This window comes from Zeugodacus cucurbitae, chromosome 4, assembly GCF_028554725.1.
Source record: "Zeugodacus cucurbitae isolate PBARC_wt_2022May chromosome 4, idZeuCucr1.2, whole genome shotgun sequence".
Taxonomy (NCBI): Eukaryota; Metazoa; Arthropoda; class Insecta; order Diptera; family Tephritidae; genus Zeugodacus; species Zeugodacus cucurbitae.
The window spans coordinates 46643968-46669558 of NC_071669.1; the positions used below are offsets into that span (position 1 = coordinate 46643968).

Below are 25591 nucleotides of genomic sequence, written 5' to 3' on the forward strand. Positions count from 1 at the left end.
AATTAAAATAATATAAAGATAAAAATAAGAATGAAATTAATTGATTTTTTTCATAAATTTCTTTTTAAGTTTTGGAACGGTTTCGGAAATTACAAATAGACTTACATACAATATACACGGAGTTTTTAAATAATTTTCAATATTTTTTTCTAACAAGCAAACCCATTTAAAATGCTAACAACTACACGCAGCGCATATCACTAATTTAAAATCAGACAATTGGCAATGTAAATACTTATTTATGTAATTTTGTTGTTTTCTTTTTCTTGTTTACTGTTATATTTTGCAATTCTCTTTTGCAACTACAAACTACAATAAGCATTTGGAAAATTCGCTCAGACAATTCCTACATTCTATAAATGATGTTCCCTGCATTTCTAACAATGGTTCATTATTAATACCTTATACATACTAATTGAAAGATAAATCAAAGTTTTTTGTTTTGAATGACCTAATTGACCCTTACCACTGAAAGAAGAATATACATATATGTTTCATCAATGAAAAATATAATAATTTCTTTTTTTTTTTAATTTTTCGGTGCATTTCGAACGTTTCAAGTATATAATTTTTATAACTACAAGTATGATATTTGGAAAAATTTTGATTCATATTTTAACGGTATTCAATTCTCTATTTAACTACTGCAATAGTTGCGTAACTCTTACAAAAAATGGATTTTGACTTTGCTTGACTTTTGGTTTTAACTAGTTAAAGAGTAAACAAACCGCAAATATCTGCCTCTTTTGCAACTACTGTTCTCTTAGCTCTTTTACTGACTAGCTTGCTAGCACACAAACATAGCGCAACATTTCTATATATCTATATGAGTGTGTGTGTGTGTATGCATGATTTAATTACTAAATCTTTTTTCTGCATTAAATTGATCTTTCTGTTTAAAAATGTAACATTTCTCTATGCGTAGAGTTTCTTTGGTTTTGATTTTGTAACACTGATTCTCTAATACTACTACTCTCATTCTAAATAGTTTAATGTATTTTTGTGTTGCTTGTTCCTTAATATTAATTATTAAATATATAGATTTTAATATAAAAAAGTTCAAATCTTATTGAAAAATTCCTTGTTTCTTTAAGTAAATTTGGTTTTTGTTTTTATTTTCTCTCTTTGTTTTTCAAAGTTCCATAGATTTGCTTGTATGTGTGCGAGTAATTGTCGGTGACGTTTTCCAAATATAAAATAAGTCTCTGCTCCATGAAAAAGGCTAATATTAACTCCACTTTTTAGCTTTTTAGTTGCTCTGTTTGAAAAATGTTTGCACCAAATACGAAAGTGTGCCGAGGCGATTGATCTTATGGATTTTATAATATATATATATTTTTTTTTTTGGTCTTCGCCTTTGTCAAGATCCGTTAATCTCAAGATCAAGATCAAGATCTAAATCTTCCAGAGGACCTTCGAAAACAGTTGCCAGTGCTGATAGGTCACGAAATCTACTCAGAGACATTTCTCTGAATTTCCTATCTTGGTTACATAAGGTTATTCACCATATCAGTAAGAGGCTTTATAAAATTCTACAAACCCCACTAATATAAGATCATACTTGGGTAAATTTCGACTGTCGTAACGATAGAATTTTCTTAAGACACCAGAGTGATTTTTGCAAGAATGAGTTATGAATATTGTAATACATTAAATTTCTAACTATCCAAACTTCACTCTGATGGCAAGGTGTAAAAGGTGTCCGAAAGCTCTTTCTCTAAACGAGTTCACTTCTTCTAACTCAACGATCATTCCATCTTAAAGTCCGACCTCGTTGATTTTTGCCGACTCCTTTACTATGCCTGTACTCAAAAATAACAATAACTTCGTTTCAATCACGATGCATTTCTGTTGTTTGCTAACTTCTCATTATCTGATCTTGCAAATTGCAGTAGAAACACCTATTTCTAAAACAAATATCTCCAAATATTTCAACCGTATTTTTATCAACATGTTAGGGTTCGTCTTGAAATTACAATTAGCTGTGGATCAATACTAGATATCATCAAATATCCAAAGAGAACTCGGACTGTAGAGAACTTTTCTCTGTGAAAAAGTAGATAATACTTCACGAAATTATCTTCAGTATTCGGTATTGGTTTGGAACATAGATTTTTCTGGTCACCCTCCGAAAGATTGTGCTATTGGAGTAACTTTGCGATTAAAAAAATAAATTTCGGAGTCCATAACTAAACGAAACGAGAGCCTTCCAAAAAATTCAAATGTTTTTATAATTTTCTCAAATAAAATTTGTACACCACACAATTCCGCAAATCCTTCCTTATAGTTTTTCTTCTTATGAAATCCTACACCTCGGTTATCAGCTATGTAAGTACCTAACTATCTCTATCTCTAAAGCGTGTATCAACAACTACGACTAGAAACTAGCATTTAACTGTACGTGGTCCAACGAGGGACCATGTGCTCGTGCTATTTGTATTTTTTAGGCAAATCCATGACTTTGAACTGCGCTATATGTAGTTAGTAAATTTCTACTTATTTCTTGGTTAACTAAAATATTTTAAGCCGGCAATCAGTAAAAATTTCTCTATGAATAATTCCGAGTCGAGTACAGCAATATGCGCTGCTCTACCGATGAGCGTATTTGCTGTATGCGGAAGTGCATGATGGACGTCGTAACGCGCCAATTGTAATTCGGGTCGTGCTAATATCGGTGCGATTATATTGTGTATCATTTCCCTGTAAAATGCAGAAGATATTTCGTTTTATAATTCAATAATTTGAACTCTGAATTGATTTCACTTGCCTGTAAACTGTGCCCAGATTGGAGTTATCACGTATGGCGGCTTTGCAGAGCTCCAGACGTGCTGAATGCGCTGGCACATAACGATCTTGACTTGAACCACAGAGCAGTATATTCTTGAAGTGATGTAGGGTGCTGCGTTGACTAAGACGATATAAAAATGTGTTGCGTAGGTCCGATGTATCGCGCATACAAAGCTGTAGAAGTGAACCGGATTTCTTCCATTTCTGCATGAACCACATGCCTGAAATTGGATTAAGATGTTTTACAAAAGAGGTTTCCGGTAATTTAAGGTTGAAATCTAATTTAGTCATCGTCGATAACTTACCCATATTGACAAGTCCGCTAGTGTTATATAGCGTACCCAAATGTGGTCCAGACAGCGATAGGAATGTGTGTAGACGCGGTAGTAATGGACGCATTTGAGAGCGCGCCAAAGCGCTACGTACTATGATCGTGCCTAAAGAGTGAGCGACAAATGAAATGCGCGTAGGATTCAGACCACATGTTTCTATATGATAGAGTATCTCTGCTACAAGCCTAAAAGAATAGAAAGAGATATATGTATATTATTTATTAATAATTTTATTGCTCAGTTATAGTGTTCTATATTACCGATCGGTCATTGTTTCGAAATCGGAGAATGTATCGCCTTGATTGCGCTCCGACATTAGAAACTCCAAATTTGCGCCGGGCAAACCCAGCTCAAGATAAGTGCGCACGAGTCGCAAATCGGCGGCGTTTCCATCCAACCCGTGAACACAGATAATTAAATGCATACCGTTGGGTGAAAAGGCGCGATACTCATCGCAAATGCTAAAGTATGGCAGTTCGGAAGCCAGCTTTGCAAAGTCCGAATAAATGCTACCGGTATATTTGATCTGTTTGCGAAATTCTTCGCGATATTTTTCAAATTCCATGAGTGAAACATTGGATTCCTGACCGCTACTGGCCACAGCACCAGCTTTGGTGCGCTTAACCAGCAGTTTGGAATTGTTCGACTTTTGACTATCGGTACGCGTCACTTCGGCTTTATTTTGTGTGTTACTGGTATTCTCCTTATCCTCATCCTCGGTGAGTTCAACCGCATGCGTATGTTGGGAGTGATCGTTAGCATGCTCATGGCTGTGGTTATGGCTATGACCGTGTCCGTTGTGGGCCACAGTCGTAATGGGGTTGTTCATGTTGGTCACGTGATGATATGGTGTTGTTCTACAATGGCTGTTGTAGAGTTCGCTAGACGCCTGATGACTATGCTTGAGTTCCAAGATGCTGTGTGACTTCAATAACGGTTTGTTTGAGAATATTGCAGGTGTCGCGATGGGTTTCAGTGATTCGTATATGTGGTAGACTGGGTTATCGATGGCGTGCGAGGGCTCCATGAGTTTTAAAAGACTTTGGTCCGGTGCAGCAATTTCTGTGATTTGGGACGGTTTCGCAAGTAGTGTCGTCGTGGGTGAAGATTTCTGCAATGCGTATAGATTTTGTGACTGCACTGTCGTTGTATGTGGCGGACGACTCTGATTCTCCTTTGGACTGATGTTGAAGCTTTGATGATGCTTCATTTTGGTTTCAGGTATTTGTGTTGACATAAACTTAATTTCGTTGCTTGGTTGAGTTTTCGAGGTTATGGACTGCAAAGCTGTAGATTTCTTATTGTTGCTATGTTTTGTTGTAGTTATGGTGGTTTTAATTGTGGACTTCGTTGTTGCTGTGGTGAATTTTTCGCGTGTATCGGGTAATGGCGGATCACGAAATTCATCGGGTGGAAGTAAATCATCTTGGAACTGCTGTGGCGGCGGTACACGCACATGCTCTAGTGGTGTGTTTTCTTTTAAACTAGCTAGATCGAATTCCGATTTCGATTTCTCGTGTTTGCCATGTTTTATACGTTCGCGCCGTGAAGGAATTTCCAAATCATCCGTTTCCGTGGACTCGCCATTCGTTAAATGCTGTAGACGACGTCGTAAATGCAATTCGGTTCGGTTAAAGTCGGGTTTCATCTTCAAGGTTACGGATGATACCTTACGTTGTATCGATATTTCATTGTTGACGGCATTGATTTTGTGAATTTGACTCGTCTGCTTTGCGGTATTGTGCTTTTTAGTGCTCTTTTGAGTTTGCTGATCCAATAGTTGTTGTAATTTGAGACGTAGTTGCTCACCGTTTAGGCGAGTCTCCATACCATTGATATGTGCTTGTTCATTCTTTTCGTTTTTTTCGTTATTTGTAATGGTTTCCGGACTAGAAGGGCCGAATGAACTGCGTCGGCTCGACACCCAACCGCTCTCCTCACTTAATGATGAAGTGGAATTGCTTAGGACAAGTTTTCGTTTTTGTCCCGTGATGGCATCGAATTGTGGTGGTGGCGCCAGATTTGGTAATGATTCGCTAAAACCGCTAGTATTCTGTTCGCTGCTAGTTGTGTTCAGGGACTCTAATTTAAATGGTACACTAAGAGAAGAGAGCATTTTATTGTCACTGCTTTTCGATGACTGCACTTTCGAAGGTATATCACTTTCAGAACTACTCGACTCTTTCTTGAGTGTACCATTCTTCAACATTTCTTTGAGATCGGAGACACGTACCCTTGCGATTTCAACCGAGCGTGGTATTGTCGAAGCATATTCCGCTTGACAGTTTACATCACCTTGTGACTGCTGCCGTAAAGCCTGCGAAGAGCTGCTTCTCGGTATTGTGTGCTGCTGTATGGGCGTCACTGCATGCTTTGCGGTTTTAGTTTCGATCTCTAAACAGCCATTTGTTTTTCTCGACTTAATGGGTGGATATGAGTTTCGTGGTGGTATTAAGCCATTCCCATTGTACTTCGGCAGCGAGTTGTAATGCGAACATAACGTTAGCTGCTTCGGTGAGTTCAGCATGCGTATCTCGTGCAGGTAATCGAACTTGCCCGTGCTTAATTGTCGGTTGAGCGTGCTGGCGTCGGTGCGGTTGCAACTATTTACGCCCAAATTATTTGTGGCGCTGCCATGTCCATTTAAATGCAATTTGGGCTCACAGCGTGTACCGTCCTCACAGTTCTTGTACTTCTGACGGAACTCAGAGATATTGCGCATGAGATCTTCAGCTTGTGTTTTATGCTTGCGCGTCGCCGACTGTTCCACCTTGTTAGCCAAGCTGGTTACACTGGCACCATCGCTAAAGTGTTTATAATTTGAATCGGATTGCGTTTGTAAGGAACCATGCGTGTTGAGCTGTTGTGTATGGCTGTGAGTGCGTAGAGATGGCGTGCTGTGTACTGTACCATCCAGTTGGTCCAATGACTTACTGTGACGCGCTGGTAGCGTGCTGTTAGTATTATAACTGCAGTCCTTTGCAGCCAACGTATCATCGTCAGCCTCAAGTAGCCCGGTAACAGAGTGGCGCGACATCTGCCGTTGATTCAGCGCGCTAGTGCTTGGTGCTTTCGCCGCTGCTGTGGTTGCAATAGTCAGACTCGCCTGCAAGACTTCACCACCCAAAGCGAAACGTGGTGTCAGCACGCCAGCTACACAGCCTGGACTATTCTGATAATCATAATTTATGGTACACGAGCATTCTTTGGAATTGGTACTGCGCCCGCTGAGGCTGTTGACTGAGTGTGTCTTATCGAGTATGCTAGTTGACGGCGGTGGTGGTAGTTTGGGCGTGGTACTGCTACCACAAGAGCTTACCAAACTCTCATGACTGTTTAAATGCGGATCACTGCCGGTGCGTCGACGCGTATAGTTCGGCGGCTCGACATAGCGATCTTCAAATATCAGTGGCAAAGAGCTCGCATCACCATCGATCGGCGTACAGTGTACCGGTAACGGTGGTAATGACTGTAGATAACGACTGCGACGTGCCATTTCGGCAATGGCCACATAGTTCTGATAGTTGCTGTCATAACAACCGGCCGCCGAATGTCGCGGATTTTCGTTGACAAAGAAACCTTCAGCAAAGCGCTGCACACGCAGTATATGATGCTTTTTGGCGAGCAGTGTATGTACGGCCGTTTGTGAGGAAGCCAGCAATACACGTCTCCAGTACATTATGCACTCGGCGCAAAGCTGTGCGATGTCGGAATTGGCACGAATCGCGAAATCTTCCTCGGTGTCGTGAAGCTGTATGAAAGATAATTAAAATCATTTAAAATTTCACCGAGTTTCATTAAAGCGCTCTGACAACCTACCTTCGCCTCTTCGGTTAAGTGCTGCAAGCGTTCTGTAGTATCGTTCTCACGTAATGGCGGTGAGCCGATTTGATTATTTATGCTCTTCGTGAGTACTGCGCTGAACTCGTTGAGCGTAACCTTAAGATTCTCGATTGCGCCCAACAGTAGACTACACACTTCGTGATGTATTTGACGCGATTGTAGTAGACGCCCAGCGGGACCACCGCTACACTTGGTGGTGCCCACGATTTGTGGACCGAAAAAGACAGCCTCCAATGGACCGGGCGACATACTGCCACGACAATTCAGCTTGCCACTCCAAGCTTTCGAGCTTTTGGGTGCGCTGCATTGAAGATAATTGAGTTATTAGAGATTTGCGCTTTGTTAGAGAATGTTTAATACTTTTTTGTACACTAAGTGAAGCTTTGAGCTCAGCTTTTACTGAAGTTTAGACTGGGACACACACACTTACACAAAATTATCGCTAATTGTTGTTCTCTAAGAACAACATCAATGCCGACTACAGAGTTTAAGTAATATTACAGAAAAAAAAAAACAAATAAATAGTAAACTGGTCGAGAAGTTTGCGCTACAAGTTAAAAGAACAAAAAAACAAGTAAACAACAACAATAATAAATATACGAAATTGTTAAAAACTTTTAGTTTTACTACTTCAATTTTACTTTCACTATTTGATTTTTGACTAGGCAAAGTTATACTAAAACTGCATTCAAACCAAACAACCGAAACTAAAAACAGAAGATGGAATGAATCAAAACAGGAAATTAAAAAGGAAAAGAAGAAATACTAATGAAATCGAAAAGAATGTAACTAATATTGTGATACTAAACGTGGAGAGAGTCTTACCAGAGTTTCATGTAACGGAAAAGTGTTTTCCTTTTTTGATTTATCGATGGTAAGCATTCATGAGTAGGAGGTCCAAATAAAAACAAAAACAATGTTTGTCGTAAAATTGTTACAGCAAAAAATAGGCGATTACGATTATGTGAAATGTTGAAGTTTTGAGCCGGATGGGTTATTTTTTTTTTAATTTTGATTTTGATTTTTGTATGGGATAAAGAAGTTGGGAAGTAAAACTTAAATTAGTAAAATGAATTGTAACGTTACTGTGGTATATACAAGTAATATGACATGTATGAGACGATAATTATTGGGTCATAATAACTGCAAGTGAGCTGCGGAGTGGGATGTAAACCTACATATGAATCAAATATATTTAAACTCTATTCAGTACACAGCGAGTGTAGAAACAGTTAATAAAAGGGCGGAACGACTTGAAACTCAACTTTTAACGGGAAGCTAAAAAATAATGCAAACCGATTAGAGTGGATCTACAGAAATTAGATAATATTCATTTTAAAATTATTAAGAACTTTTAAACAAAATTTATAGACTAACTTTGGAACCTTACAATTTTCTAATATTTACAGATTATGAAATATTATTTTTCATTAAAACATATATATGTATTTGACGTAGGAACCGCTTAGACGATTAATCGTTAAAATCCAAATCGATATCGGGCCAAATTTAAAAAAAGATCGATATTCGAGATCACGATATGTAAAGTAATAAGATCTTATTACCGATTCTATTTATATACAGAAAAAAAACTTTATTTTAATTTAGATATATTCAGACGATCATTATTTGTTTTTATACATATATTATCTTAAATAAAAAAATATTAAATAAAATTTGCGAACTTGGTAAAAAACTTTGATTTCCATTGATATTCCTTTAATTGCAATAATATTACAAAGAAGGCGAAATATCAAAAAAAAAAAACAAGTAAGGAAGGGCCGAACATTTTATACTCTCGAAAGTTTTCTATTTATTGTTATATAATTAAACACAATTCGACCCATATATTCGGCAAGTCCAAGTATTAAAGTCCACCAGAATAACGAGAATCACACTATATATAGTATAATATATGAGGACTGGGATTTTTCCTAGACCGTTTTTACTCGTTTTCACCACCCAACTACATCATATCCAAGATTATATGTTCACTTAATTTAGCAAAGATATCTCACATATTAACCGATATATGTATATGGTATAAAGTCTGCCGTAAGTTGTAAAACCGGTATTTTAGGTATATGGGGGCTAAAGGAAGTATTGACCCGATTTTGTTCAATTTGGGCCCAGATGCACACTATTAGAAAAAAACAGTGTTTCTTTGAATTTCTTTACAAGATCTGAGAGATTTAAGTACATTTTCTGTGAAAAATAGATTACAAGCACAGAGGTCCTCATGTTCGGCATCTGTGCCCTTGAAATGTTACTGCCCGATTTCGGTGATTTTAAAATGGGTGATGTGACACTAGAAACCCAATATTTGTTTCTTTATTTATTGAATCTGCTTTGTTTAAAGTATTAAAATCTAAAATCTATTTACAACTAAGTAAGCTCAAGAATTGAGCTGTTTTGGCAGAACGTTGCTCTTTAGTAGGAAGGTAATATGTTTCTGGTCTTAGAGAGAATGTAACATGCTTGCATTTTTGCTCATTGATATTTATACGCCAGTTGGCTAACAATTCTTCGACAAAAGTTAAGTGCTCCTCTAATACTCATGATGTTCTAAAGGGGCATTTGTTACGGCTTACTAGAGCATAACTTATGGCTTGTTCTTCTGATATGAAATCTGCTACTTTAACTGTAAATTTCCTATTTCTTAAATATGACTCCAATGTTTTATGCAATTCGTAAGGTAAAACGTTTTTGATTTTCCATAAAAGAACTTCATGTCTTCCTGATTTCATTAGTAATTCTATTCACTTGCTCTACAGTGCCATGTTTAGCACGAAATCCGAATTGGTGGGTTGGTATTATATTATTTTCGTGGAGGAAAGGAGACATTTTTGATAGTAAAACTTTTTCGAATATTTTGGAAAGACAGGGTAAGAGACTTTATTGGTCTGTCGTATTAAGTCTTTTCCAGGTTTATCTATCATGATGATCTGCGACTTTTGGATAGTACCAGAAACCATGAATTGCATTAAAGAGCAAAGAGAGCACTAATACGAGAGCTATACGAATATTAGGCAACTCAATTAACATTTTTGGATTAATATTATCGTGTCATGAATACTTTTTCGGATTTAGCTCTTTTAGGATCCTAGTGATTTCGTATTATGAAGCGAATTTCGTTGAAATTGGTCGAGTAGTTTCTGATTTTCCCAATTAAAATTTTCTATACTAATTTGAGTGCAGCTTTTCTGTCTCATCTTTGTAATAAAATTAAAGGTTTCTGGTGTGTTTCCTTACTGAATTAAAGCATTTTTAAAAGTTTTGAACATAACCATGCCTACCTCCGTGGTTATAATCCGATTTTCCGATTTTTTCTATTTTTCTACTAAATAATTAAGTGCCTAAAGGAATTCAGTCCAGAAAGTTTTCGGTAGGGTGTGGAAGTGATCCGATTTCGACCATTTACAATACCAACCTTCTTATGGTACTAAGAATTACGTGTACCAAGTTGCATTAAGATATCTCAATTTTTTAAGTTACAGCTTGCACGGACGGACAGACAGACATCCCGATTTCAAATCTACTCGTCATCCTGATCACTTTGGTATACATATACAATATGTTGCGAGAGCATAAAAAGGTTTCAAAAAGAGGAGAACAGGCTAATGGCTGATTTTATATCGAATATATCGATCTATTTAAGAGAAATCTTAAGGAATTTGAGTAGCATATTTTTCTGACTACTATTGGCTAAGATTATGATTTCGGAATTCCGGTTATCTTCATACCATATATGTTGATCAATATGTTGGACAATCACGGAAGTTAAGTGGATAAGCGTTTAAGCGTATTTTAAAGTAATTTCCTTACATTTTAAATTTCATTGTGCATTCGGAGTAAATTGTAAGGCTGCTCAAGAGCTTCTCTCTAATCGACAATATTAGTTTGCAATTTATTGAATATGAAGTGAAAGTAAGTCTTAAGAAACCAATTGTATTACAGTGGAACTTCCATAACACGAACTTCTATAACTCGAAGATGTTCATAACTCGAACACTTGAATTGGCAATGGCGTTTAGAAGCCAAATTTCATACACATTTCCTTCCCTAACTCGAAATTCTCCATAACTCGAATTCTTGAAGAGCCAATAGAGTGCAACTTTCATACAAATTTCCTTCCATAAATCGAACTTTTTGGTCAGGACATAATACAAAATTTTAAATTTTACTATCGAGGCAGAATTTTAAAAGAGTCCCTCTATATTGTATGGAGGCAAACAAAAAATATAATATTACACTTATGGATTGCATAAATCATCTAACAAAAGCATGGGACATAGACGTCAAGAGCCAATAATAGCAAACTGCAACAAACAAAATTACTGAACACATGTTTTAACGTATTCACATAATACCTTATGCGAAGTTAATAAATAGAACATTGTATAAATCTATATTTTACAGCTTTTTGAAAATTTAATTGTTTTAATGGAGACTCTCTAACTCGAAGTTTTTTTTGGGGATTATGGTGTTTCGAGTTAGAGAAGTTCCACTGTAAATGAATCCTCACTAAATTTAACAAAAACTCTTTCAAAATCATTCAGTGTGAGAATATCTCGAAAATTACCAAAAGTATCAGTATCAGTTTAATATACTTAAGCAATTTTCAATGCGGGATCAAAAGTATTCAGTGGACTTTAAGAGATTAAATAGACACTTGTGGTTTTACAACAAATCGTATTTATTTGTAAGCATGAACTTTCTAATTTTTCCACTGCGAGCCATTTCAGCAAGCGAGCAGTAAATGGCGACCAGACAGCACAACAACACAAACTACATGGACACATACTAGCAAGGGATTTTAATTATTCAGCTGTGCGGGTGTGTGCGTGTGTGTGTGTTTGCAATACAAACTTTTTCAGCATCAAACGTCGGAAAATTTGTATGCGCCAAGGAAAGTTGAAAGGAATAACCTGTGGCAAGGCTCTCGTCGGTCGTCTGCTTACACTTGTAGAGGCACGTGAATATGATCCAATATAGTGGTTGTATGCGTTCGTGTGTGTGTGCGCGTGGCGGTTAGAGCATGAAACGCAGCGCAGCGGCAACAATTGATTTAAGTCATTAAAATTAATTGCAAAACAAGTAAGGAAGTCAGTGAGTCGTTATGTCGGTCGGAAAGGAAATACCAAATAGGATTAGACAGCGGCAATAGTTGGTCGAAGTGAGAGGAGACAGACATGAGACTACACAGGCAGGGTAGGTGGCTAGGTGGCTAGGAGACAAGAGCGTTGCCAAGGATGCAGATTGTTTTTGATACTTGTATAGAAACTTGTAGACACATGTTGCAAATTACAAGTGAGTCTGCGGCTGTGAGTGCTGCACATTAACTAGGTGGGGTTGTGGGCTGTGGCCATGCGTTGCTAATGAACGTCAATGCGTGGCACATGGCCGGGACCAAACGTGTGTGTAAGCGTTTTAATGAGTTGCAAATGCCTTCTTTCTGTTTACTTTACTGTTTTTTCTCACTTTTTCGCTTTCATTCAGTCCTTCGTGCACTAGCTCTCACCGGTTTTCATGACCATAAGTATATGTTGATAAGATGAGACACAACTGCCGGCACTTGAATTTATTCATGACTTGAATGGTAATTTTTTATAAGTGCCACGTGCACGCGTAGACATATGTATATATGTATGTGAAGGATTGCACATACACATACATTTATATATTTTAAGTTGCCTATGATTTTATATGAGCTTAGTTATAAGAAGCTTTTACAATTGGAGGTGACTTTTTAATTTCGTGGACAATGCACATTCGATTTGAGAATTATTTTCATGTTGAGTTGTATATGGAGGATACATATTTGTGTTCATGATGTGTTCAAAATTTTTTTTCGTAATTAAAAATAAAAAAATCATTCGTCCACATTAATGGTGTCGTCTTTAAAATAGTTCTCTTTCAATATTAGATATTTATGCCAGCAACAATTTGACCCTCCAAATCCGTGAAATTTTAAATTAGAATTCCCGTTATTTTTTAAACACACCAAGTATACTCGCATAATTGACGATTACTGATTTATATATAATGTGACTTAGTTAAATAATGTGTACTAAAAATAATTCTTTGATTTTTTTAATATTGAATTTTTACTTAACCCTAAAAAGAAATGTGATCTAAACATGGTTCAATGAGACTCAGTTAATAAACTTAAGAAGAAATATCATATAAAGATTCGAATTTGTTTAACGTGAACACATTTTGTAAGAGATACGGTCACTTTTGTGTCTGGCGGAAGACTTGTGACGACGAATACCGATCAAATCATGGAAAACATCGAGTTAGACCGACATGTGGCATTTCGTGACATCGCCCAGGAGATGGGGGTTAGTCATCAAACCATTTCAAACCATCTGAAGAAGGCTGGATACACAAAAAAGCTTGATGTTTGTGTGCCGCATGATTTGACGGAAAAAACCTTCGGGACCGAAACAACGCCTGCGATATCCTGCTGAAACGGAGCGAACTCGACCCATTTTTGAAGCGGATGGTGACTGGCGACGAAAAGTAGATCACATACGACAATATCAAGCGAAAACGGTCGTGGTCAAAGGCCGGTAAATCGTCCCAAACAGTGGCCAAGCCGGGATTGACCAGGAAGGTTTTGCTGTGTGTTTGGTTTGATTGGAGGGAAATCATCCACTATGAGCTGCTCCCATATGGCCAGACGCTTAATTCTATCATCTACTACGAACTACTGGACCGCTTGAAGCAGGCGATCGACCAGAAGCGTTCAGAATTGGTCAACAGTAAGGGTGTAGAATTTCACCAGGACAACGCCAGACGCCACACTTCGTTGATGACTCGCCAGAAGCTACGGGAGCTCGGATCTTCCGGACATAGCGACAAGTTATTACCATCCGTTCCAGCCCTTGGTGATGTAAAGTTGAACTCAAAAGAGGCTTGTGAAAAATGGCAAATAAGGAGGGTGGCTTCTACGAGGGGGGTATTATGAAGTTGCCGTCTAGATGGAAGCAGATTATCGAAGGAAACGGTGCATATGTGAACTAAATCCAATCCCTGTAACACTTTTTATAAAGCATTGAATTAAGTGAAAAAAAACGGAAAACCTAATATATTCATCATCCCAAATTTTCAATCTTAGGAAATCATTTTGTAGAGATTTGTACAATTCATGGTTAGATATAGCTTCAAACCATATCAGTACAATCTTAATGACGTTTTTTTATACGCATAAAAATTATACTGTTTTGCTCCTACAGACCTAAAGGACGATGAGGCCAAAAACTCTTTCTATAAGGCACATTTTTGGAGGTAACAAAATATAGGACTTTAAAATCGTTGAGATTTCAATGTAAAACTGATAAATAGTTATAGTAATAGTGGGACAATTCTGTCTTAATAACATTTCGGCATTGGACTAAACTTGAGCAACTTCTACTAATTGTCTGACATTGTACTTAAAATGTTAATTACTACTCATTTATGAAGAAAAGTTGCAAGGACAGCGGACCTTAGTATTTTTTGAGATCTTCGTCACTTCCATTAGGCAGAACTACCATGGGAGTACGAAACAAGTTATATTTAATAAATTTGTTTAGTTTCGTTTAAAAAAGAAGTACTCCGATTCCTTTCTATTCTCATCAAATTATTTCTAAATCCGCATTTTCAAACTATTACAATTTACATAATTTATCCGTAAATGTGATGTTGCATGATACACAGTTATGTATCTGAGCAAATATGCATATGCCAGCAGCAATGCAGCCACAAATACCGCGTTCGCAGCCAAAAACATTTCGTTCGGTGCCCGTCCTGTGGCTAGGACAAACGCGGTCGTTTAGAGAGCATAATGATCTTGTATGTGGCCAAAAGCCACCACGTGTACAAATAAACACAGCATCAGCATGTGAGTACTACCTCAACCGGAATGTGCGTGGTTTTGCTCTTTAACCTCTTTTTTTTTCATGACTCGACTCTTCAATATGCCACGCAACTGCACGCCGGGTCAGGAGTCTGCCCAGTTTCACATTCAACACATTCACATATACACTCCATAGAATACTCACTTGATGTAGGGCTGATGCAAAGCCACTAAACTGGCGTGGATGCCAACGCTAATGGCGGCCAAGTGGAAGTAATCGAACAGCACCGGCAGATGGTAGTGCAGCCCTCGACCTGGATGGAAATTCAGCTGTAAGGTGCGTGTGGAGGCCAATGATAATGCGCTGGTGCCGTTTTGTTCACCAAACCACAACTCCAATTGCAATGAGAATTCCGCACGTTCAATGGATTCCTTCAAGTGACGGCTGTCAACTGGAAAAAAGTGAAGTGAGGAGAAGAGAAATGAGAAAATCGAAAATTAAATGCTTACTAAAGAGAAAAGCGGATTTGAATACGAAATGGTAATGCTGCTTATAGCTAATTTAATAATGCTATTGCTTTGAGGTAATTAACATTAATTGGGAAATTAGAATTACAAGCTTATTAGCATTGAGCACTGTAGTGAAATGAAATCAAAAACTTTAAAGCCGTATGCTTAATAATATATTGGTATTATGAAATAATGCTTCCTTTTTGTGTTGAAAGAGAGAGAGAAAGAGAGAGAGGAGAAGAAAATTATTGTATTGAATATATCATGTTCAAAGGACGGGAATCATTCAAAATATTTGTCGTAATTGATTTACTTATTAACTAGCGGCACTAACTAGTATACAGGGATAAGTTACCCTTAAAGAGCTTTCTTCAGTGACATCTTTATCGAGCCTTTTAGCTTCCGGTATTTTCCATCTAAAAGCCTAGACTTAGAACTGTTTAGTTGTTGGTTGGAATTTTGTTGAATAGGGAATCTACTGATAGGTACTTGGTTTTCAAAAGAGTTATTGAAATAATGATATATAACGCATCAGCTAACCCTTCTTTCTTAGTTAAAGCTTATGTATAAATGTAGAAATAAGACTTTGAGAACAGATACATTAATAATAACTAATAACTTTACTTTAACGAAAATACGACCTACAACACTAAGCCGAACGAAATATAGAAATATGAGAACAGATACTTTAACGAAAATGCGACCTACAACACTGACCGAACGAAAAAAAGACGAAACTGAACGAAGCGTCAGAACGCTGCGCTTGCGTTCGAGTATGTTCTACGAATCATTCTGGACGGTGACGTGATACCTATCACTTCGTGCGCGTGGATAACTTCATTTTTAAATAAGTTGCTTTGTAATATATTTTCCAATTTTTCATCTTTCATCATTTGTTAAATAAAGTTTAATTATTAATTGAGTTTAAAAGTATTGCGTTTTTATTAAAAACGCAACCAAGAAGAGAATGCAGTCTAATTTCCAGGAATAAAGGACCCGCAGCAGTAAGAAGACTACAAATTGGGGGCTCAGCCAGGATCCAGGAAGAAGAAAAGGAAAACGTTTGTATAATATAATGTAAAATATGTATTTTAAAAAAGTAACCTAAATAAGTGAAAATATGTACAATAAAAGAAGAAATAAGAAAAATTTTAAAATTAATAAGAAGAAAGAAAACATTTTATAAAAGCAACCTAAAAAAGTGAAAATATGTTCAATTAAAGAAGAAATATGAAAAATTTTAAAATAAATAAGAAGAAAGAAATGTTTTATAAAAGCAACCTAAAGAAGTGAAAATATGTATAATTAAAGAAGAAATCAGAAAAAATTTTCTAATTAAGAAGAAGAAACAAAACGAAGAGTAAAAATTAAAAATCGAAAGAAGAAACATTTTCAAATTAAAAAGAAGAAACAAAACGAAGAGAAAATATAATTAAAGAAGGAAAGAAGTAATAAGAAACAAGAATCATTTTCAAATTAAGAAGAAGAAACAAAACGAAGTGAAATTATAGTTAAAGATCGAAAGAAGAAACATTTTCAAATTAAGAAGAAGAAACAAAACGAAGTGAAAATATAGTTAAAGATCGAAAGAAGAAACATTTTCAAATTAAGAAGAAGAGAAAATATACTTAAAGAAGAAAAGAAGCAATAAGAAACAAGAAACATTTTCAAATTAAGAGGAAGAAACAAAAAGAAGAGAAATATACTTAAAGAAGGAAAGAAGAAATAAGAAATAAGAAACACTTTCAAATTAAGACGAAGAAACAAAATGAATTTGTAAAGCAAAGAAATAGTAGTATTTGTAAAAGACAAATAAAAAGTGGATATTATAAAAAGAAATAAAAGAAAACAAAAAGTTACGGAATAGAACAAAAGAGGAAGTTAAGCATTGTAAAAGTGTAAAGAATTTACAAAGAAGAGAAGAAATTTGTCAAGAAAAGAAGTTTGTTAAGAAAAGAAATAGAAGTAGTAGTATTTGTAAAAGATAAGAAGTAAAAATTATAAGAAGAAGTACAGCATTGTAAAAGAGAAAAAGAAATTGCAAACAAAAAGAAATAAGAAAGAATACATATGAAAGATTAATTAAACAATTAAATATGATGAATGTTATAAATATGTTAAAATTAAAAACGAGTACAAATGAAATAAGCTGTATGTAATTAAAGTTAAAATTATATCAAAATAATTTGAATCGAAACTAACATTTGAATGAATCTAAATACTACACACTATTAATAAGTGAATTTTATATTGTTAACATTATATATTATTACATATTGTTATAAACAAAATGGACCTAAACGAAATAATGACTTTAACAGTTACTGGACTGAAAGAGAAGTTGAGGGAATTGGGTATTTCGACTACAGGTCAAAAACGTGACCTTCAGGAGAGACTTCTTCAACACTATGACTTATCGGGAAATAGGGCTAGTGACGAAGAGTTCAATCACTCAATTTACGAAGACGTAAGTGGAACCACCAACTTACGGTCATCACAGTATATCGTACAGCAACAACAGTTTACTTTAAAAGATATAGGAGATTGTGTCAACACTTTTTCAGGAGAAGGGTCCGTAGATATACGAGGGTGGGTAAGAGAATTTGAAAATAACGCTGAAATCGTTAAATGGAATAACCTACAAAGATTTGTTTATGGCAAACAGCTTCTTCGTGGCGCCGCTAAGCTTTTTATTAGGAGTCAGAATAATATTAACGGTTGGGAAGCTTTGAAGTTATCATTAATTAATGAGTTTGGTTGTAAACTATCTTCGGCAGATGTACATAAGTTATTGAAAAATCGCCGCAAACAAGCAAATGAAACTTTTCGGGAATACTTGTATCATCTCATGGAGGTAGGCAAACAGATTAGTCTAGACGAAGCAAGCATTATAGATTATTTTATAGAAGGGGTTCCAGATTCAAAGTTCAATAAGGCAATTTTGTATCAAGCTAAGAATATAGAGGAACTAAAAGAACAAATCAAAATTTATGAAAAGATAAGGAAATATAACTCAGGGATAGGAAAGATTGTAAATGAGACATCTTCTAATAAGCCAAAAGAAGAGTTAGTTAAAAGATGTTTCAAATGCGGAGACAAATCACATGTAGCAGCTCAATGCCCACAAAAACAATATAAATGTTTTAAATGCAATGAGATGGGGCATCGTTCGTTTGAGTGCAAAATTAATAAAGGCAAAGTATCTAGAGAAGTTAAAATCGAATCAAGCATAAACACTTTAGGGAATACAAGTTTCCAGCCAGTCGTTAATGAAGAATTACATTTCAAAACAGTTACTTTAAACGGGTTTAGGTTCGAAGCTCTAATTGATTCAGGGTGTTCACTAAATCTAATACGTTACGATACGTTGATACTAAGTGGGCTTAAACCCATATTAAGTAATGAGAAAAGAAAATTGTATAGCGCTTGCTCAAATGCGATTGAGACAATTGGAAGTTTTGATGCATTTACGCATATAGATGAGTTATTGTTAAAAGTCAGATTTCATGTAGTCAGAGAACAAGATATTCAATTTGCAAGTATGATAGGAAAGGCTATCTTAAAAGACGTAGATATTGTTTTAACAGAAGATAAAGTAATATTTAAGAAAAAAGATAACTCGAGAGATTATAAATCAGATAGATCAGAATTGAGGCAGGATTTTAAACATGTTATGAAGCAAGAACGAAAGGCACCTATGGAAGCAGGAAATAAGTGGATTAAGGAATTTGATGCAATGAGTTTAAATGAAAGAAAAGATGAGACTACATTGAATTTAGGACATTTGAATGTGGAACTAGCAGGAGAAGTTAAAAATTTAGTTGATAAATACAAATCATCAGGCAAAAGTATATCACCCGTTAAGATGGAAATTGTTTTGACAGATGAAATCCCTGTATATCAGCGACCAAGACGTTTACCAATCGATGACCGTAGTTTTGTCGATAAACAAATAGAAGATTGGTTGAAAGAGGGAATAATACAATCAAGCTCTTCCAATTATGCTTCTCCGGTAGTGGTAGTTCCTAAAAAAGATGGAGACAGACGCTTATGTTGTGACTATAGACAATTAAATAAAAAAATCGTAAGGGACAATTTTCCAATGGTTGTAATGGACGATGTCTTAGATAGTCTACAAGAGGGGCGAGTTTTTACAACGTTAGATTTATCGAACGGATTTTTCCATGTGCCAGTTGATTCACAATCTAGGAAGTTTACTGCTTTCGTTACGCACAATGGTCAATACGAGTTTTGTGTTGTTCCATTCGGTATTTCAAACTCACCTGCTGTTTTTTGTCGTTATGTTAATGCTGTTTTTCGAAAGCTAATCCAGAAAGGAACCGTTATCACATATATGGACGACTTGATTATCCCCGCAATAGACGAGGTTGAGGGTATTGAAAAACTAAGAGAAGTTTTAGAAGTTAGTGAGTCGTACGGGTTAAAGATTAAATGGAAAAAATGTCAATTTCTTCAACGAAGTGTTGAATTTCTTGGGTACATAGTGGGAAATGGTACCATAAAAATATCGGAAGAAAAGACGACTGCTGTACAAAAGTTTCCGCTTCCGTCCGACAGGAAAATGTTACAAAGGTTTTTGGGGTTGACGTCATATTTCCGACGATTTGTATTAGACTATGCAACGATAGCTAGACCTTTGTCGGACCTTCTAAGAAAAGATTCGGTTTTCAAGTTAGGCGAAGAGCAAATCGCAGCTTTTCAACAACTAAAGGCTAATTTACAAAAAGCACCTATATTACAGTTATTTTCACAAAAAGCAGCTACTGAGGTGCATACAGATGCCAGTAAATGGGGGTATGGGGCAATTTTGTTACAAAAAAATTCGGACGATCAGCTTTTACATCCGGTACAATATATGAGCCGGAAAACAAAGCCGGTGGAAGAGAATTATCCGGCGTATGAGTTAGAGGTACTGGCAATCATAGAGGCCTTTAAAAAATGGAGAATTTACCTATTAGGTATACACTTCAAAATTGTGACAGATTGTAATGCATTTACAATGACTCTTAAGAAAAAAGACGTACCGCCAAAAATAGCGAGATGGGCATTGTTTCTTCAGGACTTCAACTACGAAATCGAGCATAGGGCAGGATCTAGAATGGTCCACGTTGACGCTTTAAGTAGGGTGTACTGCTTAATGCTAGAAGACTCCTTAAAGTTTCGGCTAAAGCAAGCTCAAATGAATGACGAATGGACAAAGGCAGTACGCAAGGTTCTAGAAAAGGACGAATATGAAGATTTTTATATAAAATTTGACATTCTTTTTAAAAATCCTGCAAAGGAATTGATTGTCGTACCGAAGCTAATGGAAGACGAAATCATTAAGTTGGCACACAGACAGGGTCATTTCTCTATAAAGAAAACTCAGGATCTGTTAGAAAAGTCGTATTACATTCCCCAAGTTAAGGGTAAAGTTTGTCAGACAGTCCGAAGCTGTATTGAGTGCATTATTAATGAAGCCAAGACAGGAAAGAAAGAGGGATTCTTGAATAGCATAGATAAAGAAGATATGCCATTAGGAACATATCACATTGATCACGTAGGGCCATTAGAAGCGACCAGTAAGTTGTACAATTATATATTGGTGGTGGTAGATGCGTTCAGTAAATTTGTGTGGTTGTACCCTACTAAAAACACAGGAGTAGAGGCAGTGGTAGATAGACTCACAAAGCAGGCAGCTGTATTCGGTAACCCAAGACGTATTATTTCGGATAGGGGGGCAGCTTTTACATCAAATTTGTTTAGAGAATATTGTCAAAAGGAGAATATACAAAATTTACTAATAACAACAGGGGTTCCAAGAGGAAACGGACAAGTGGAGAGAATTCATAAAATTATTATACCTATGTTGTCGAAGTTGTGTACGGAAACCCCAACTAATTGGTATAAACATATAGATAAGGTGCAACAGTTTATAAACAATACACCCCCTCGCAGTACGAAACAGTCTCCGTTCAGGTTATTAACAGGACTTGACATGCGAATGGCCAACATGCCAGACCTAAAGGACATATTAGAAGATACAGTTATTAATGACTTAAATGAAAATCGCGAAACAGAAAGAAAAGTAGCAAAAGAAAACATTTTAAAAATACAGGAAGAAAACCGGAAGTCATATAACTTACGTCGTCAGAGCGAGAAAAACTACAAAATAAACGATTTGGTAGCAATAAAGAGAACACAATTTGGTAGCGGGTTGAAACTGAAAGGAAAGTTTTTAGGACCGTATAGGGTAGTGAAGAAGCTTAACCATGGCAGATATGAAGTAGAAAAGGTGGGTGAAACCGAAGGGCCGGGAAAGACCTCGACTGTCTCAGAATACATGAAGACATGGACAAAATCATTCGAGGACGAATGAAAACAGGACGGCCGATTGTAGAAATAAGACTTTGAGAACAGATACATTAATAATAACTAATAACTTTACTTTAACGAAAATACGACCTACAACACTAAGCCGAACGAAATATAGAAATATGAGAACAGATACTTTAACGAAAATGCGACCTACAACACTGACCGAACGAAAAAAAGACGAAACTGAACGAAGCGTCAGAACGCTGCGCTTGCGTTCGAGTATGTTCTACGAATCATTCTGGACGGTGACGTGATACCTATCACTTCGTGCGCGTGGATAACTTCATTTTTAAATAAGTTGCTTTGTAATATATTTTCCAATTTTTCATCTTTCATCATTTGTTAAATAAAGTTTAATTATTAATTGAGTTTAAAAGTATTGCGTTTTTATTAAAAACGCAACCAAGAAGAGAATGCAGTCTAATTTCCAGGAATAAAGGACCCGCAGCAGTAAGAAGACTACATAAATATATTAGGATGAGAACAATAAATTAGTTTAGAATTCATAGAATTAGAGAACGGGTCCAAATAGTTCGGAAGTCAGTCTTGTCGGCATATTTGCCATCAAAACTCAGATGAATCAATAATTGCACAAATTTCCGTCAAATTTAAAACAAGCACAATTATTGGTTAGAGAACATGATTCAATACCTTAATCATTATCTATTGTGATACATCTTTAAAAAATATATTCATATAAGAGATAAAAGACGGGGGTGTATTCATCTGGATATTTCAAAAGCAAAGATCCGAAACTTGTCAATCTAATTTTCATGAAAGCCGTCAATTCAATCGAAAGTTTAGATGAAATTGTACTTCAATCATTTCATTGATGCTTTTATTTGATGTGTTTTAGAGGAAAATGTTAACCCTGAATAGACTAAAAATTTGGTCTAAATTCAATCTGCTGTTGCCGAAAGTGGCCTTGGATAGAGGGGTTTAATCAAACTCTCGAGAATATTTTTTACCAAAACAGGTTTTTAATGTAATCCATAAGTTATAAAACCCTTAATTTTTGGGCAATATCAAAATGATCAAAATAGAGAGAAACAGTTTGTTTAGGTCCAACTTTGGTGTCCGAAAAAAGCTTCCTCTTTAACATTAAATTTTGATACCCCAGTTAATTTCCGCCGACCAAGCTTCTGCATCATAAAGCAGGACGGGAATGATAAGCGACTTGTAGATTTAGATTTTAGTTCGTCAAAAGAGGACTTTACTTTTCAATTGCCTACTCAGTCCAAAGTAGCACCTGTTGGCAAGAGTGATTCTGTGCATAATTTCGATGCTGACATTTTTGGTGTTGTTGATACTGGTTCCTTCGACTGTCAACATAAACGGGGGAGCCAAGCCGCGAATGCGCTGACTGTTTGATGACAGGAGATATTTCATCTATCCTCATCGTCTCGTCCTCATTCACCCATTCGCTTCGTTTCCTTATCCAGGCGGGAAAAAGCAGAACTAACGGCGCGGTTGTTGCTTCCGATGATATCAAAAAGGTGGTGTGTGTCGATCCTCTTTTCACGGGTCTTCTCCAAGATTTGGCGCATGGTCTAAAGCCACACTGATAAGGTCCAATCAGTTTGTTGACGGTGGGCTTTAGTCTTTCACACAACGCACTCGACAGACCTTATATGCGATATTTAGGAGACTTATCCCAAGGTAATTGGCACAGATTGTGTGCGGTCTCCCTTTTTGTGGATTGGGCAGAACACACTGAGATTCCAATCGTCAGGCATGCTTTCTTCCGACAATATTCTGCAAAGAAACTGATGCATGCACCTTATCTGTTCTTCGCCGCCGTATTTGAATAGCTCCGCCGGCAATCTATCAACCCCCGCCGCTTTGTTGTACTTCATCCAGGTGCGTAATTGCTATTCGAATTTCTTCATGGTCGGGTACACTGGAACATCTGTTCCATTGTCATCGATTGGGGAATACGCCACGGGTACGCCATTTCCTGGTGTTGTACCTTCACTGACATTCAGCAGGTCGGAGAAGTGTTCCCTCCATAATCCCAGTATGCCCTGGACATCGGTTACCAGATTACCACCTTAGTCTCTACATAAGGATGCTCCGGTCGTGAAACCTTTGTTAAGTCATTTATTCATAAAATTTTCGAGAATTACCTCTGTCGGCCAGCGTTTTCGCTATTGTTTAAGAATAAATCGTTGAATAATTTACGATTCCGTCTCGAACATGTTGGTTTGATACTTGATTACTTTTACTTGCTTTAGATATATTTTCTCGAAGCTTTTTCCAACTGAATTGTTTTTCGTCTGAAAATAATGAAACGGTGCAATGAAGTTTCTCACTAGTAATTCCTGATTTTTTTGGGGGTTCTTTACAAGTGAAAGTAATAACATAGGCATTACATTAAAGTGATATAACTCTTGCTTATCTTTATGCGGTTAATGATGCGTTTCTATATTATGTGCTTGTTCGATTCACCACTCGTCAAGGTTTGTACAAGCTTTATACAAAGTGCTGCTGGTTTTCAAACGATACCATTAGTGAAGACATAACATTGCTCTACTTATATTGACAGATACTTCCGAATTAGTAGCTAATGAAATTCATTCTATTTTTTTTCATATGAGTAACGTTTTATTTTCAAGTACTTGCCAAGTAAAATTCAAGTTCTTCAAACATATTGAAAAGCTTTTGCTAACACAAATAATCTCAAAATCCTCACAAGATTGTCGCAGTGATTTCAGCAAATACTCAAATACTTTAAATGTACATTTCGATATTTATAACTGCGTTCCCATTGCTGCTCGTAAAACTGAGGCATGAAGCATTGCAGACGACTTAAGTTGTCATTCTCCAGTTGTTTTTGTTTTTTTGTTTTTCTTTATTTCATTCAATTCAGGGTAATGTACTATTTGGTTTTCTCAGATTTGTCTTGGCAACGTCAACACACCACGATGTGAGTCCACTTAACTGCGCATTCATGGTGAGCTAAATAAAGGCTCTATAAGGGGTATACGCATGCATACATGTTGACATATTTACATATTGACATATGTAGATCTACTTACTTAACTTACCTATATGTAAGTATATACATGTATTTGAATATATGAATATTTCTATGTATATATACGATATGTTCTAAAGCAGAATGCGACGCACTGGCATCAAATTTCTGCACTCATATGTGCATTAGTGTACTCAAACAAATTCATTTTTGCATTATAAATACATATATATACACACATACAATACACACATACAAGTGGGAGTGTGTTCCTTTAAAAATATTTCTATAGAAAATAAATCTCCAAGATAGCATGGCGTATAAAAAGCGAAAAATGCCAGTTGCATGCATAGTGTCTGTCTGTCAAACGGTCTGCCCGTCTCAGAATGGAGTATTTTATACTTCAAATAATAAAAGTTAACACATACCCACCTACACATAAATATATTATATATCATAACAACCATGTGACTGCGCGCGGACGTTTCCATCAACCGCAGTCAGTCACCAACAACAATTCCATGCAACTATTGTATTCGCACAATAGGAGTAACAAGTGCAACAACAACAATAGTAACAACACTTAAGTCAGTTGTTGGCACTTGTGTTGCCCGGAGTACCACATGAGTATTTCAATATGTATGCGAAATTCATTTAATGTTTCCCCGACAAAGCGCATATAATTTAAGTAGAACTTTCATTTTACTCCAACATTGAAGCGTTTATGACAAATTAACCACTTCTCGGAAGGAGTTGTAACATGTTTTATAAATGATTCTATGTGAATATTTCTTTTTTTCGACTATTTTGCAATTTTCCACTTTACTTTACTTTACTTGCTTCTGTTTGGATATACAAAGTGCGTCAATATTTCTTAACATTGAAAATCTTCAAAGAAAACATAACAACCGTCATTTATGC

At 36.2% G+C, this 25591-nt stretch overlaps 1 protein-coding gene across 3 annotated transcripts in view; it reads right to left on the reverse strand.

The window, feature by feature from the left end:
- Positions 1-825: 825 nt before the first annotated feature.
- LOC105221021 (uncharacterized) overlaps positions 826-25591 on the reverse strand; it is a 62277-nt gene continuing 37511 nt past the window's right edge. For 2 of the 3 annotated variants that reach the window (XM_011197655.3, XM_029046117.2), the window contains exons 4-10: positions 15011-15257; positions 7788-7817; positions 6939-7263; positions 3380-6870; positions 3093-3304; positions 2768-3008; positions 826-2700 (exon numbers count right to left, since the gene is read on the reverse strand). In XM_011197655.3, coding sequence (XP_011195957.2) covers positions 2508-2700; positions 2768-3008; positions 3093-3304; positions 3380-6870; positions 6939-7263; positions 7788-7817; positions 15011-15257 — 4739 coding nt within the window. In that variant the 3' untranslated portion in view covers positions 826-2507. The remainder of the gene's footprint in view (positions 2701-2767; positions 3009-3092; positions 3305-3379; positions 6871-6938; positions 7264-7787; positions 7818-15010; positions 15258-25591) is intronic. The other variant, XM_011197656.3, reaches the window with a different exon arrangement.